Source organism: Callorhinus ursinus, unplaced genomic scaffold, assembly GCF_003265705.2.
Source record: "Callorhinus ursinus isolate GAN/ISIS: 27379988/994484 unplaced genomic scaffold, GSC_fseal_2.0 scaffold36, whole genome shotgun sequence".
Classification (NCBI taxonomy): Eukaryota; Metazoa; Chordata; class Mammalia; order Carnivora; family Otariidae; genus Callorhinus; species Callorhinus ursinus.
In genome coordinates, this window is record NW_027397098.1 from 3646488 (window position 1) to 3662342 (window position 15855).

The 15855-nt window shown below is 37.1% G+C and overlaps 1 protein-coding gene across 6 annotated transcripts in view; it reads right to left on the bottom strand.

Moving 5' to 3' along the window:
* The window catches only part of PRPF18 (pre-mRNA processing factor 18), a 74658-nt gene that overhangs the window by 20498 nt on the left and 38305 nt on the right, over positions 1-15855 (bottom strand). For 3 of the 6 annotated variants that reach the window (XM_073879912.1, XM_073879910.1, XM_073879909.1), the window contains 5 exons: positions 10298-10375; positions 10161-10187; positions 7310-7414; positions 5125-5238; positions 183-329 (listed from right to left, as the gene is read on the bottom strand). In XM_073879912.1, coding sequence (XP_073736013.1) covers positions 183-329; positions 5125-5238; positions 7310-7414; positions 10161-10187; positions 10298-10375 — 471 coding nt within the window. The remainder of the gene's footprint in view (positions 1-182; positions 330-5124; positions 5239-7309; positions 7415-10160; positions 10188-10297; positions 10376-15855) is intronic. The other 3 variants (XM_025853465.2, XM_025853464.2, XM_073879911.1) reach the window with 1 other exon arrangement.

Below are 15855 nucleotides of genomic sequence, written 5' to 3' on the forward strand. Positions count from 1 at the left end.
AAAAAAAAAAAAAAGGGAGTGAATAAATAAAAGCACGAAATTAAAAAAAAAAAAGGGGGCCTTTGTAATGACCACAGACCATGTAGTGTGCTCTGAACTGAACAATCTGATGAACTCAAGATCTGCCCCAGAGAATGAAGGGATATGATGGGGTAATGAGATCAGGTGGGTGTAGAGATTACCTCTAACTCTTCAATTGTGGTGTTTTCCTCATGAACTTTCAAATCATTCTGTGTGTCTTCCTCTCCAGGTTCCTGACCACCCACAAGCTCATTGAGGTACTGCTGGTCGATCTTATCCAAAGCTGCTTTCAGATCATTCCTCAATCCCTGAGAAAGGTGAAAAAATACACACATTGTGGAATTTCACTGATGTTTCCCTTCTGATTTTTCACTACTAGTAAGTATAATTCATTTTTTTTCCTCCACAAGAGTTAAGAGCTTAGTAAAACTAGAGACTCCAAGATTTCAATTTATTACGCAGCTATCATCATTGTCCAAAGTTAATTATAATGAACATATTTAAATTTTAAAGAATGTATGCACAATAGCTACTCTGGTCAGAAAAATCAAACATATGTGTTGACAAATCCAAATGAGAATATTCATAAATGCTGAAATTTTCTAATGAGGTCTAGCGCAAGTGACCAGGTCTCCACTAGAGCCTTCAACCCATTTTCCCAGTTTATTTAAAACGTCTAACCTCACTGTAACTACTCTGAATCCCCTACCATTCAGCAATGTCAACAATATGAAACTAGTTTCTCATCTATATCCTAGGCCTTCACTAGGTTTCTGATAAACCAGCAAATTCCACCATCTATTCACATCCAGTTTGTGACCATTTGATAAAAGAAGAGGCCTTAAAGCTGGACCCATACCTTACACCACATACAAAAACTAACTCAAAATGAATCAAAGATGTACATTTAATAGCTAAAACTAGAAAACTCCCAGAAGACAACCCATGGGAAAAGCTTCATGATACTGGATTTGGCAATCATTTCTTGGATACAACACCAAAGGCACAGGCAAAAAAAACCCAAAATACAAAAGAACAAAATTGGGCTTCATCAAAATTAAAAACTTTTCTGCAAAGATACTATCAATAGAATGAAAAGATAACCTGTGCAATGGGAGAAATATTTGCAAGTCACTAATCTGATAATGACTGATATCCAGAATATATAAAGAACTGCTACATGTAACAACAATAAAAAAACCACTCAACTAAAAATGGGCAAAGGTCTTGAATAGAAGACCACACATAAAAGGCCAATAAGCAAACAAAAAGATGCTTAACATCACTAGTCATTAGGGAAACGTAAATCAAAACTACAGTAAGGGGGCGCCTGGGTGGCTCAGTAAGTTAAGCATCTGCCTTTGACTCAGGTCATGACTGAGCTCCACGTCGGGCTCCCTGCTTAGCGGGAAGTCTGCTTTTCCCTCTCCCTCTGCCCCTTCCCGCTGCTTGTGCACGCTCTCTCTCTCGTGCTTTCAAATAAATAAAACCTTAAAAAAAATACACACAATAAGATACCACTTCAAATCCATCAGGATGGCTATGATCAAAGATAGTAGTAGTAGTAAGTGTTGGCTAGGATGTGGAGAAATGGAACCTTTCATCGCTGGAAATGTAAAATGGTGCAGCTGCTGTGGAAAATGTATGGCAATCACCTCAAAAACTTACACGTACTCACACTAAGACACATTCTAATTAAACTATCAAAAGGTAAAGGAGAGACTATTAAAAGCAGCAAAATAAAAACCATTTGTTGTGTACATAAGACTATTAGCAGATTTTTCAGCAGAAATTCTGCAGGACAAAGGGGGTAGAGCATAATATATTCAAACTGCTGCAAAAAAAAAAACTTCAAAACAAGAATACTCTACCTCACAAAGTCATCATTCAGAATTGGAAGAGAAATAGTCTCCCAGACAAGCAAAACTAAGTGAGTTCATCGCCACTAAACCAGCCTCAAAAGGAATGTTAAGGGGCCTTCTTCAAGCTCAAAGGATTAATTAGTAATACTACAACATATGAAAGTATAAATCTCACTGGAATAGGTACATATACAGTAAAGGTAGCAGATTAATCACTTATAAAGACAAAGGTAGTAAAAATAACTACAATCATTTAGTTAAAGGATGCACAAGAAAAACATGTAAAATGTGACATCAAAAACCTAAGATGTGGCTGGGAGGAGTAAATACGGAGAGCTTTAGAACGCATTTACACTTATGTTATCATCTTCAAATAGCTCCAATTATAAAATAAGTCACAGGGATGTAATGCACAGCATGGTGACCACAGTGAATGCCTACTTAAAAGGTGGTAAGAATAGATCTTAAAAGTCCTCACCACAAGAAAAAAAAAATGTGTAACTATGTATGGGGACAGGTATTAACTATACTTATTGTGGGGATCATTTCACAACATACATAAATATTAAATCACTAAGTTGTGTACATCTGAAACTAATATGTCAGTTATACCTCATTTTTGAAAAAATTTACAAATGAGAGGGTGCCTGGGTGGCTCAGTCATTAAGCGTCTGTCTTCAGCTCAGATCCTGATCCCAGGGTCGTAGGATCGAGCCCCACATGGGGCTCCCTGCTCGGCGGTAAGCCTGCTTCTCCTCCCTCTCCCACTCCCCCTGCTTGTGTTCCTTCTCTCACTGTGTCTCTGTCAAATAAATAAAATCTTAAAAAAAAAAAAAATTTTACAAACGAGAAACTCTTTTTAGTATCTGGGACAAGCTTGAGCAAGATTAATATACAGCAGGTTGTAATAAATTAATATTAATAACTAGAAAATTCAAGGAATGAAACATGATTAGTAGAAAAATTAAATCACATACTAATAGTTCACATTAGTATTTTAATACTATCTTTGGTTAAGAAAGGAACTCAGGATACAGAAAAGAAATTAATGTTGGTAAAAATGAAGCATTACAAAAACCACTAACTCTAAGAATTTAAGGTTTTAAACAGGACTGAAAATTTTTTGTAAAACTGCTGTGAACATTACTATGGAAGAATATTCTTATTCATTTATCCTTAAAAGAAGTTGACTTCATGATCCACCAAGTCTACATCTGGGGTGTACACAAAAGAAGTGAAAGCAGGGACTCAAACAGGTATTTGTAAACCTATGTTCAAAGCAGCATTATTCACAATAGCTGTAAGGTAGCAACAACTCAAATGCCCATCGAAGCTGAATGGATAAACAAATTCTCTCCATACATATAAGAGAGAACTATTCAGCCTTAGGAAGGAAGGAAATTCTGACCTACACTATCACACAGATGAACCTCTAAGATATTATGCAGTTGGAAGGCCAGTCCAAGGGAGCCTTTGATGACCTTGGCCACAGTCCACATCTAACTGCAATCACATGCGAGACTCCAAGCAAAAAAACTGTCCAGTTTACCCCCAATCAAACCACAGAACCGTAAAAGATAATAATAAATTAAGTTACTAAGCTTCAGGGTGGTTTGTTATAGACATAGAGGACTGAAAAAGATTTTTTTTTTTTAAGATTTTATTTATTTATTAGAGAGAGAGACAGCAAGAGAGGGAACACAAGCAGGGGGAGTGGGAGAGGGAGAAGCAGGCCCCCCGCGGAATAGGGAGCCCGATGTGGGGCTCAATCCCAGGACCCCGAGATCATGACCTGAGCTGAAGGCAGACACTTAATGACTGAGCCACCCAGGCGCCCCTGAAAAAGATTTTATAAATTGTTTGAACTCTTCAGTTTTGGGGTGGTTTGTTACACAGCCACAGATCACCAGACCTCTCAGTAACTGAGAGAGCAAATGGGTAAGTTATTTAGGCCACAGAAGATCTGAACAACACTACTGTAAATGACATTTACCCAGTGTATAAAAGACATTTTTTTTCAGGAGCCTATGGAATATTCACCAAGACAGACCATGTTCTGAGCTATAAAACAAGAAAAAAGCCCTAAAAGCTGTAACTGTTAAGCTTTTAGAGAAAATAAAGAGCATCTCTTCAAAACCTTGGGATAGGCAAATATTTAAGAAAAACACCAAAAGCAATAACCATAAAAAAGTGGACTTCATCAAAATGCAGAACTGCTGCCCATCAAAAGACACCATGAAAAGAGCAGGTAAGCCAAAGACTAGCAGCAAATAGTCACAAACCATGTATCAGTACATCTGACAAAGGACTTGTATTCAGAACATACAAAGAACTACAATTCAAAAATAAAAGGGCAAATAACCCAATTAAAACATGAACAAAAGATTTTAACACGCACTAACCAGAGAAATATATGGGCTATAAGATACTTAAGATGTGATAAGATACTCATTACCTTTAGTTTAACAGGAGGCTGTAAATAAAATTGCAATGAAATACTACTACTACACAGACAAGAGAATGGTTACAATTTAAAAGACTTAAAATAACAAATACTGATAACATTTAGAAATACTTGGCATTTCTTAAAAACTAAAGCACACATTTACTCTTATTATTCAGCAATTCTACTTCAGAGACTTACTAAGAGATAGAACATATTTACCAAAGAGAAGTAACACAGGTCAAAAACAGACCTGTTTAAGAATGTTCATAGCAGTATTATTCGTAACAGCCTGAAGCTGAAAACAAATGGTGGGATATTCAGATAACTATCATCAGCAATGAAAAGGGACAAACTACTGATTTCTGCAGAAACAGTAATTTTAAAACTATGCTCAGCATAAGAAGCCAGACATACTCTCGTGACTCCATCTATATGAAATGCAGAACAAGCAAAATTAATCTACAGGGATAGAACTTTACAAGGTGTTTGTGCAAGCATCGAGCAGAAGAACAGGACTGGCTAAGAAGGGGCACTGGGCATGTTTTTGTGTGATAAAAACTTTCTGTATCTTCCTAAGGGTGGTGGTTACACGCTCGGAGTGGATTTGTCAAAATGCACTGAACTGCAGGCTTAAGATAGGTGCTTTTTAAAAAAATTAAAGTTTACATTCAGTAGCAATAATCTGGCAACTTTATTTTTCCATCTTTGCCTGTAATAATGCAATTATTCAAACTCCATACTATTCTTGTTTATATGGTACAGTAATCTTTCTCAAGTTTTGTTCTGACTTCTTACCTTGTTAACTTCTGGTGTGAGGATCTCTATTTTTCTTAAACGCTGAAAAGCATCATAATCAGTTTCTCCAAACAGTCTGATTGGTTCTCCTCTTTCTCTCAATCTTCTGATAACCTGTAAGAATAACAATAAAAGTAATTCCAATGTTTTGAGTAACAGTAATTCCTCCTTTAGGTGACCAAATACTTATTTTGAAATGTAGATAGAAAAAGTCAGTTGTGTTTGTTTTTTCTTTCATTTTCCGTGAATGGATATAATGAGTTACTGTCACACCTTAAAAAACCCTACCATGTTTAAGGTCCTTTGGCTGACCGTTTCAGCAAAGGCTCCATCTGTATCACAGAATACCTAAGAAAAACATTAAGATGGAAGGGAGTGGTAACTTTTATATACTTTTTTTTTTATATAGAAGGAAAATAAGTCCAGAGTCAGTTGATAACTCACGGACCATAGCCTGGTGTCAGCATTCCAAGACTATATTAAAACCAAACACTTATCTCCCAGAAGAGAAGTGAGTAATGCTCAGGGCAGGGCACAGGTCAGGCTTTGAGGGGCTGATAATAGTGTGTCTTGACTTGGGTGATGGTTAATTGGTGTTTGTTTTATAATCCTTCATTATATTGCACATGCATGTTTAGTATGTTATTCGTATACATGTTCCATTTCATAACAAGAAAAAAATAACAGAAAAATAAAGGTTGATCCAAAATATTTTTTAAGTATCAAGAACTTACCTGAAAATGTAAATAGTAGCACAGATACTACTGGTTGAGCTCCACTGAGTTAACCAAAGTTTGATATTCAAAAGGAGTTTAAGAGGCCATCCGGTGCTATCGTCCATCAATGCAGAAATGACCTCAAACACACCTCTACCAGGTCCGTGACTGACAAATGACAGGGACCACATCGCTTCATCCCAGTTTTGGACAGACAGGTTTTATTTCTCACAATAAACTAAAACCTCCCTCCCTCAAACTTCTACCCACTTATCTTAGTTCTACTTTATGAAACCACAGAGAATACGAAATTCTTTTTCAAAATTACAGCTGCTATCAATGGTTTTGTTTTGTTTGTTTTTTTTTAGGTCTCCAATATTCTTCTCTTTGGGCTAGGTATTCCAAATTCCTTCATCTAATTTTCCCATGACAGCATTTAGAGTCAGCTGTCCTTTCCTCCCTTTCCTTCTGTTCCTTTTTTGTTTGGTACCCCTCTGTATAGTTTGCATTCTTCACGTCACATGAGTTATCTTAAAATTTTTGTTGTTTTTGGCTTTTTCAGATAAGTAGTAGTTGATACTGACCAGAGTATAGACGAGCACTGTAGTTAAAGAGTACAAACTGGGACAACAGTTCTATAGAGCCCTGTGGTGATATGTAACTCAAGTCACAGAAATGCACAGGCTTTAGTCAACAGACTCCAGAAACCATGCTTCTAGCAAATTTTCCAAAGGGAAGAATCATACATTAGCATCATGCAATGACATCTGTATAAAGATGTTCATCTTAGTTTGATTTATAATCAGGAAATGCTGAAGCAATCTCAATGACCATTACTGTTTGATTTTTAAAATAATAGGTTTCTAAATTATGGGAAATTATATAATCATAAAAAATTATATAGATGTGTTTTGCCGTAGAAAGATGTATTGTTACAAAATGTATGTTTAAAATAATCTATGTATCATTACTTAATATATATATATTTAGAACAATGTGTTTAATTTTTAAAGTTTGGAAAAATATATTCTTTAAAAAGTTTCAGAGTATCAAGAAAAGCAGAGACTGGGGCATCTGGGTGGCTCAGTTAAGCATCTGCCTTTGGCTCAGGTCATGATCTCAGGGTCCTGAGATTGAGCCCCCAAGCCTCTCAGGCCCCATGTTGAGCCCCCATGTCTGGCTCCCTGCTCAGCGGGGCATCTGCTTCTCCCCTCTCCCTTTACCTCTGTCCCTACCCCTGTGCTCACGCATGTGTGATCTCTAAAATAAATAAATCTTAAAAAAAAACAAGAACGGAGATTAATTTAGAACCTCAAAAAGAAAAACTGGCTAGCTGCACATTATTTTAGTTCAGTCAGACATGTTATATAGGCACTAATGACACAGAGCTTACTGGAAAGAACTGGAGATAAATGCAAATGCTCTGAAGATCCACCCCTCCCCCAATCAAACACCCTACATAAACTTACCTCTTGCCTAGAAAGTGTCATGGGTAACTTTTCCTCTGCCAGTTCAAGTTCTAGCACTGGGTTGGAAGAAGTTAATGGTTTCTGGTCCTCCTCTTTCGGCTGTATCTGTATTAATAGCCAAAAGAAATAAAAATTCAGTTTTGTAAAATATAATACAGCTAATATTTACCATTCTTTGCATTAACTGGTCATGGAAATTAAACGTTTTAAATATTTAAGGTTTTCTAAATGTTCTACCGAGGAAAAATCTCTTCATAAAGGTACATGCTTTTGAAAACTCCTCAAACTCCTCCACCTTAGAGACACAAGTAGCAAACATGCACACAGGAGACAGCATTCTTGCTACTGAAAAGGGACAGAAATATAATGGTTTCCAAAATCAAAACCTTTTAAAAGGGCGGAAATTTAGACTCCTTTCTCCCTAAAGAATTTTACTTTTTTCTTAAAAACAATCAACTTGCTTGAGAAATCATCCTACAGAGTTATGCGACCCTTGCTCTGGGTTTTAAGTGAAGACTCAAAAAAAAAAGAACTGCTTTCTAAGAAACCTGTGAAGCCTCAAGCTCCTGCTTTTTCCTACCCTCCTTTTTGAAAGATAGGATTCCAAGTGTACCGAAATCACTGCTGGACATGTACAAACACTCCCAAAGCTACAGAGTCTGCCCCCAAACGAAGTGACGAATGCCAGGGAAAGAGGAGCAGCGCGGCATGAACGACAGCTACAGCCCCTCGGCCCCCACCCCACCCAGAGCGGGCATTCTTGTGCATAGCGACCCGCAGGGGAAAATCTCTTCACGTGCTTTGAGTCTGCTGCCCAGCTCACAGTTTAGGACAATTAAGCTCAGCCAATTTATAAGCCCCATGGTGTGTGTGGTCTGTAAAAACATACTGGAACATGGTTTCCCATCTGATCATGAGACTAATCTAAAATGCCAAAAGAAGGGACGTCTGGGTGGCTCAGCCAGTTAAGCGGCTGCCTTCGGCCCAGGTCATGATCCCAGGGTCCTGGGATGGAGTCCCGCATCGGGCTCCTTGCTCAGCGGGGAACCTGCTTCTCCCTCTCTCTCCCTCTGCTTGTGCTCTGTCAAATAAATAAAATCTTTAAAAAAAAAATAAAATAAATAAAATAAAATGCCAAAAGAAGATCAAAAAAACCATAAAAGGTCAACATTAAGGAAAAAGCATTCAATTAAGAAAGGCTATATGGTTAAAATTCTATCATTTCTGATTCTGTAGTTAATGGCTAAAGGTTATGTTAATCGGTGCTGACCAAGGAAATTGAAGTAAAAAACTAAACTTCCGTATTTTCACAAACCAAATGGGCACCAAGCCTCATAAATGGTAACTAGTTTTCATAAAGGAATACAAGTAATAAATGCTGTATTTTCATCACTACCAAGAAGGAAATATTAAACATGTTTTAGAGAGAAAACCCCGTGCTTTCTTTTTAAGCATAAAAACAGGTAGTTCTCCCAAAATCTCAGGATGAAAAGCATTTTTTAATTATAGGATGCCAGTTCACTGCTTGTAGGAAAAAAAAAATCGAAGACATATTGTCAGCAGGACTCAATGTTACAAGAGGTACCTTTAGTTATTTTGCTTCAGTGCTTCTCTCTAAACAAGAAAGTACCAATGTATCACTGAAGCAACCTAAACAACGCAAAACTGCCCCTGTTTTAAATTATTTTCCTACCTTACCAAAAAGTTGAAAAGGTTCAAACTTAGGGATCTGGGAAAGCAACAAGTCAGCACACTAAACCCATGGTCAATGATTCTCTCTCCAGATCAAGTGTCCATTAGACAACGATGGGCAAGCAAAAGATGAGAATTCTTCTGAGTATCTATTCGATAGCTATTTACATAAATTGTTTTAACTTCCTAAACTGGAAGCAAATGAAACCAATATATTTATGGAAAATATCAAAATACAAATGCAAACTTTCGTATTTTAGAAATCTATCAGAAACGTAAAACTACATTTTTAACACTTGCCCTCTGCCAACACTACAAAACCAAATTTGCGTTCCTCATGCTTCCTTCTAGAAATGCTATGCCAGATAAATTAATTTCTAGAACTTTCCCCATCACATGCACAAGAATATATTATACACATTTCACAAGCAAAAAGTTGATGTCAAATTTAGGATCTGGCAAAAATATTTCAACAGAACCTCTAAATTTTGTTTAAAAAATTATCAAACTACTGTCTTCTTTTAAAGTAATTTAAACAGAATTTCACCTCATAATATTTAACCCCTCCCAATAAAAACCCCAAAATATTATTCAACTAGGATAACAGCTGAACAGAATAATAGGGTAACCTTGATACTTTTAGTCATGCTTCAAAAATATACAGTCTTCCAGACAACTCATTTGTTTCTAACAAATATTTCTACATATTTTCTATACAATAGACAAGCAGTGTTTGAAATGTGGTACCTTATTACACAAAAGCATATAAATGTTGTATGGCATTCTATCTCAGGCAGAGGTACTCAGGGCCAAAAGGAATTATTAACAATGCAAACAAAAAACAATGGCTTAAAATATTCAAGTGAAAGTGGGGAAAATACCACTGGTAATACCACTGTGATTGAATGAAATGTTTTGAAACCCTTTAAAATAGACTTTAATTGGGAGAGGTGGGGAAAAGGAGTGGTGGTGGAGATGAAGATGAGGCAGTATCAGATCCAGGAATTAAAAGAAAAAAAAAAATTCAAGCTTTGGTCTCAAGCCACTTCATGCTGTCCACAAAAAGCCAAACCATTCCAAGCCAAAAGTCATGCATGTAATTTCCATTTTCCTGAATTCAAGATTAAAAAAGAAGAAAAGAAAAGAAAAAAGCTCATACCTCTCCAGATGGCTTCTCATTTATTGGCTAATGTATAACATTGATAAAGTGAACAGAGATCAATAATTTTGTCACTTTAACAGCTATAAAAATTTAAACTCAGAAATATACAATAACATAAAAGCAGGCAGTCATACCTTGTAGCCACATCTTTCAAAATATGCTTCCTCTTCTTTTTTTGCAAGTTCACTACGCTTGAAATACTTTTTATTTTCCTATTGAAGAAAGAAGTACATTAATAGGTCCCTGGGTAAAATTTCATGTTCCATAGTCAACCTAAAAACATTCTTCAGTTTTTCAAGAGCATGGTCAAGTTTGATTCTATAGAGATTATAGTGATTTCTTGAACATGGCACCTGTTCTCTACCCTGCTCTAAATACGAAGTATTTTTCTTACAGCATCAGTTTAACAGGCATATCCAACAGCAAAGAGAAGAAACCAACAATATTTTCCAAATGTTCACATTGTTTTGATTTGATTTCCCAGTGTTTGGTTTCAATGATAATTTCGACAAATGAATTCATTACGAACCACATAAAATAGGATGCTTTATTTTCTCCCAACAGAAACTGAACAAAATTTAGGGTTAACTATATCTGACATCTTAACTCCCATTACCCAGAGAGCTCCAAGGGTGTGTCCAAATTCTTGTCACTTGGAATCTTTTTTATCAGTTAATTGTATTTGTATTAATCAAGTCTTAAAATTGTATTAATTCTGAATCTCGACATGAAATCGTTTGGAAGTATTAAAATCGTTTAAAGCTATTTGTTTTATAAGATTCAATGTTATGAGACAAGCTTTAAATCTGTAGGAGAAAAAAACAGTAATTCTCTACTACATACATTATTCTCATTGTTAAACCTATAGTCCCTAATTTGGACATTGTTACCATCTACTGCTATCCCTCTTGGATATTATTCCACTAATGATTTAGCTCAAATAAAGCTACTGCCCTAGTTTATTAGTAGTAACTGTAATAGTACCTAAGAAATACCTCCACACATGTATTTAGCAACTCACAGTACCCAAGCTCATTCACTCTGGCAATAATCATGGATGCTAAGTTCATGACAAGAAGGGTTGATGGTGAACACTGGACAGCTCAGGCTGCCACACTTGAAGGCACCGGTCAAGCCTGGTATCAGGAAAACATTACATGTCCCCTATGTGATACACATAGCATCTACAAAGTATTCTTGCCCAAAAACCGCATGTCCATCTAATCACACATTTAAGTCTCATTTTAAATTCAATTTAGTTAACATATAGTGTATTATTAGTTTCAGGGGTAGAATTCAGTGATTTCTGAGTTCCATATAACACCTAGTGCTCATTAGATCAAGTGCCCCCACTCACCTCCCCTCCAGCAACCCTCAGTTTGCTCTCTATAAGCTAAGAGTCTCCTATGGTTTGCCTCTCTCTTTTTAATTTTTTTATTGTTATGTTAATCACCATACATCATTAGTTTTTGATGTAGTGTTCCATGATTCATTGTTTGTGCATAACACCCAGTGCTCCACGCAGAATGTGCCCTCTTTAACACCCATCACCAGGCTAACCCATCCCCCCTCTCTTGTTTTTATTTTTCTTTCCCTTCCCCCATGTTCATCTGTTTTGTTTCTTAAATTCCACATGAGTGAAATCGTATGGTATTTGTCTTTCTCTGACTTATTTCACTTAGCATAATACCCTCTAGTTCCATCCATGTCACCGCAAATGACAAGATTTTTCTTTTTGATGACTGAGTAATATTCCAGTGTGTGTGTGTGTGTGAGTGTGTACATATATACACACATTTTATCCATTCATCTGTTGATGGTAGGTCTCATCTCTAGTTTATTAGAAATCTAGGGAATAGGGAAATAAGCTAAACACCATTGCTGGGAAGCAAACACTGGGACATTTACCAAACTAGCAAGTTTCTCCAACAAGTTAATGGCATAAAAGGGCGGGGGGTGCACCTGGGTGGCTCAGTCAGTTAAGCGGCAGCCTTCGGCTCAGGCCAGGATCCCAGGGTCCTGGGATCGAGTCCCGCATTGGGCTCCCTGCTCAGTGGAGAGCCTGCTTCTCCCTCTGCCTGCCTCTCTGCCTACTAGTGCTTCTCTCTCTCTGTCAAATAAATAAATAATCTTAAAAAAAAAAAAAGAGGGGGGGTGAATGAAAATGTTCTTGATCAAAAGAAACCAAGAGTCATAGTAAACAAATGCAATGATTGGACTGAGTGGATCGGATTTGAACAAACTGTAAAAACATGTATGTATATATTTTAATTCAATTGCAGACATTGGAACATGAGAGGAGTATTTAATGATATTAAGGACCTAACTAATTTTGTTGGGTAGGATCACATCTTGTTTATTAAAGAACATGTTCTTATTTTCTAGAGTTACAAGAGTTTAGACAGAGGTTCATTATGTAATTCTTTTTGTATATGTTTAAATTTCTCATGATAAACAGTTTTGTTTTAGTCTATTCAATGAACATTCATTCACTAATTCATCTACCACACACTAAGCACAGCTTTACAGATGTAAAGTTGAAGGTATTGTCTGGAATAAGGAACTGATGGCATCATTCCAACGGCAATACTACCTGAGAAAGCAATGATATTAACCCCAGTTTAGACATGAGAGACCTGAGAGAAAGGGCAGGGGACATTTTCACAACTTACTGAGCCTCATGAGTAATACGCATAACTAGAACTCTGGTCCTTAAATCCTTTGAACTGATCCAGTATTGCAAGCTGCCGTCCTTCACTCCCAATATCTTATCCCAGCATCAGCTGTTTCTTTTGACTACACAGGATGTAGCTGTTGTATTTTTTTTTAAAGCTTATTTTTTTATTTTAGAGACAGAGAGAGTGAGACAGAGAGAAGCACAAGTGGGAGGAGGGGCAGAGAAGGAGGGAGAAGCAGACTCCCGCAGAGCCAGGACCCCAGATCCTGACCTGAGCCGAAGGCAGACGCTTAACTGACTGAGTCACCCAGGAGCCCCTAGCTGTCCCATTTCATATAAATAAGCTGATAAGCACATACTGGTATCCTCTCAGAAAGAGCGGAGAGGTAGGAAAAAAGTAAAGGACTCTCCAGGCCAGAGTCTGTGGTGCAGTCTGTGGTAGCATCTTTACTGGCATGCCCCAATTCCATGGAATACACCTAAGAAAATCTTAGCCCAGAACACTGATTCTCAAAATGTGGCTCATGGACGTCTGGGGGGGTCCCTAAGACCTTTTCAGAGTTTCTGCAAGGTCAGACGTATTATCATTATAATACTGAGAGGTTATGCACCCCCCTTTTCCCTGCAATCACACTTGCACTGATGGTACAAAAGCGGTGGTGAGGAAACCCATTGGAACCTCAGCACAAATAAAGGTAAGTACTGATCTTTATGTCTCAGAGTTCATTGTATTCTTTGTCTTTTAATATTTGGTATGATGAAATCAAACATATAAAGCAGTTTTGCTCCATAATAGAGTAGGACAGTTCTCTCCTGTTTGGCAGACGTTTTCTCAAAACTGAACAAAGCAAGCCTGTTACTAAAAGGACAATGATACTATTTGTTGCCTATGATAAAATTCCATCTTTCAAGCAAAAATCAGATGGTGGCAAACTTGCAACCATCACTATGAACTTGATGGCTTCCCCATACTTAAAAACTTTTCTGATGAATCAGTGGTGATATTAATGAATGCCATTTTTTATATCATCTAATGAAACATATCACCATGTAAAAGATCTATGTAACTCAGCAAACTATAACAGTACAAAGGAAACAATTCCAAAATTATGCATCAGCAAAAGATTTATGAGAATAGATCAGAACAGATCTGGAGCATAATAGATCAATAGATTGTAATATACAAAAAGTTCACTGATGGGGCACCTGGCTGGTTCAGCCAGCGGAGAATGTGACTCTTGATCAAGGGGTTTTAAGTTCGAGCCCCACACTGGGTATAGAGATTACTTAAAAATAAAATCTTAAAAAAAAAAAAGTTAATTGATAACGGTCAGAATCCATACTCTCATCTTTAAAAAATTTACCATTGTGTAGTTTTAATATAGTATCAAAGAAGGATATCCACAGTTATCTGAAAAGGCTATTAAAATACTACCTTTTCCAACTACCTAGCTGTATTAAGATGAGGTTTCCTCATATACTTGAACAAAAACAATGTATCGCAACAGGTTAAATGGATCAATAGGAGAATCCAACTGTCTTCTAACATGAAAGGAATTAAAAAGATTTGCAAAATTGTAAACCGTCATTCTTCTTGCTAATTTCGTCTTGGAAAATAGTTTTCATAAAAGCATTATGTTAACACACACAGGTTTATTATAGTATGAAATAGAAGTCAACATGGAATATAAGTATTTTTAAATTTCCCAGTTTTAATTTTTTAATTATTATTTTTTTGAGAGACAGAGTGCACGCATGTGCCAGTAAGGCGGGTGGGGGAGGGCAGAGAGAGAAAAAGAATCTCAAGCAGGCTCCACGTCCAGCACAGAGCCTGACACAGGGCTCGATCTCAATACCCTGAGATCCTGACCTGAGCCAAAATCAAGAGTCAGATGCTTAACTGACTGAGCCACCCAGGCGCCCCTAAATTTCCCAGTTTTATTTTCTGATTGAGTAATTATCAATAAATACATCCTATATAAACAAAAGCTCTCTGGAGCCATCAGTTATACATGTAAAGGGGTTCTGAAATCACGAAGTGAGAACCAAGGTCCTAGTAGAATCCCCTCGTTGGCCCTCCCCATGCCTTTACCCAGTGTGCCAAGCAATACTGAAACCACTTGAGCCTCAATGCTGCCCGCCGATCCTGGTGTATGTATCCATTTAGCTTGCCCTCCTATTCTCTACAATGACCAGTACGCGGTCTCCACGCTCTTAGACCACTTATCCCTTCATTTCCCCCCGTTCTCAGCAAATGACTAAGCCACTCTGTTACAGAGAAAAGGAAAGCCACTGAAAGAGAAGTCCTCCCGGTACCAATCCTTACTGGCTCTGCACCAATTCTTTCTTCATTTCGGAATGGAAAAGGAAACCCTCCTCCTGCCTAAGGCCAATCCCTTCCAGGGGCATTCCAGATCTCAAGATCTCCCTGCTGAGCAGGGAGCCCAATGCAGGGCTGGATCCTAGGACCCTGAGATCATGACCTGAGCTGAGGCAGATGTTTAACCAAATGAGCCACCCAGCTGCCCCTGAATGAATTATTAACAATAAAATTCGCTTTTCATTTTGGAATTAGAAAGATAAAAATATTTTGCTTTACACTAAGTGACCATTTTATGACAACAAAGGATGTCTAAAACAAAAGGTTACCCATGTTTCATATGTCACTCTTTATATACCTTCCATTTAGAAAAAAAGAACAGTTTGAAAGAGCAACTAAAGGTTCTCTAACTGTAAAACGTTATTTTACAAAGTACGCTGAAAATACACTTTGAAATATAAAGTGCTGGGGACACATTTATGATAGAATTAAAATTGTAGAGTATTAAAACTTAAATATCAGCAAAACAGCACCTTTAAAAGTAACTCAAGCAGGTTAGATAACTTGCCCAAAGTTACAGAGCTATCTAGGGATGCAGCCACAATTAGATTTTATGACTTGTTTATTCATTTTACAAATTTCCTTTCTAACTATATTCAAAATATTCAAAGTTTGTTGCATTAACTACAGAATGC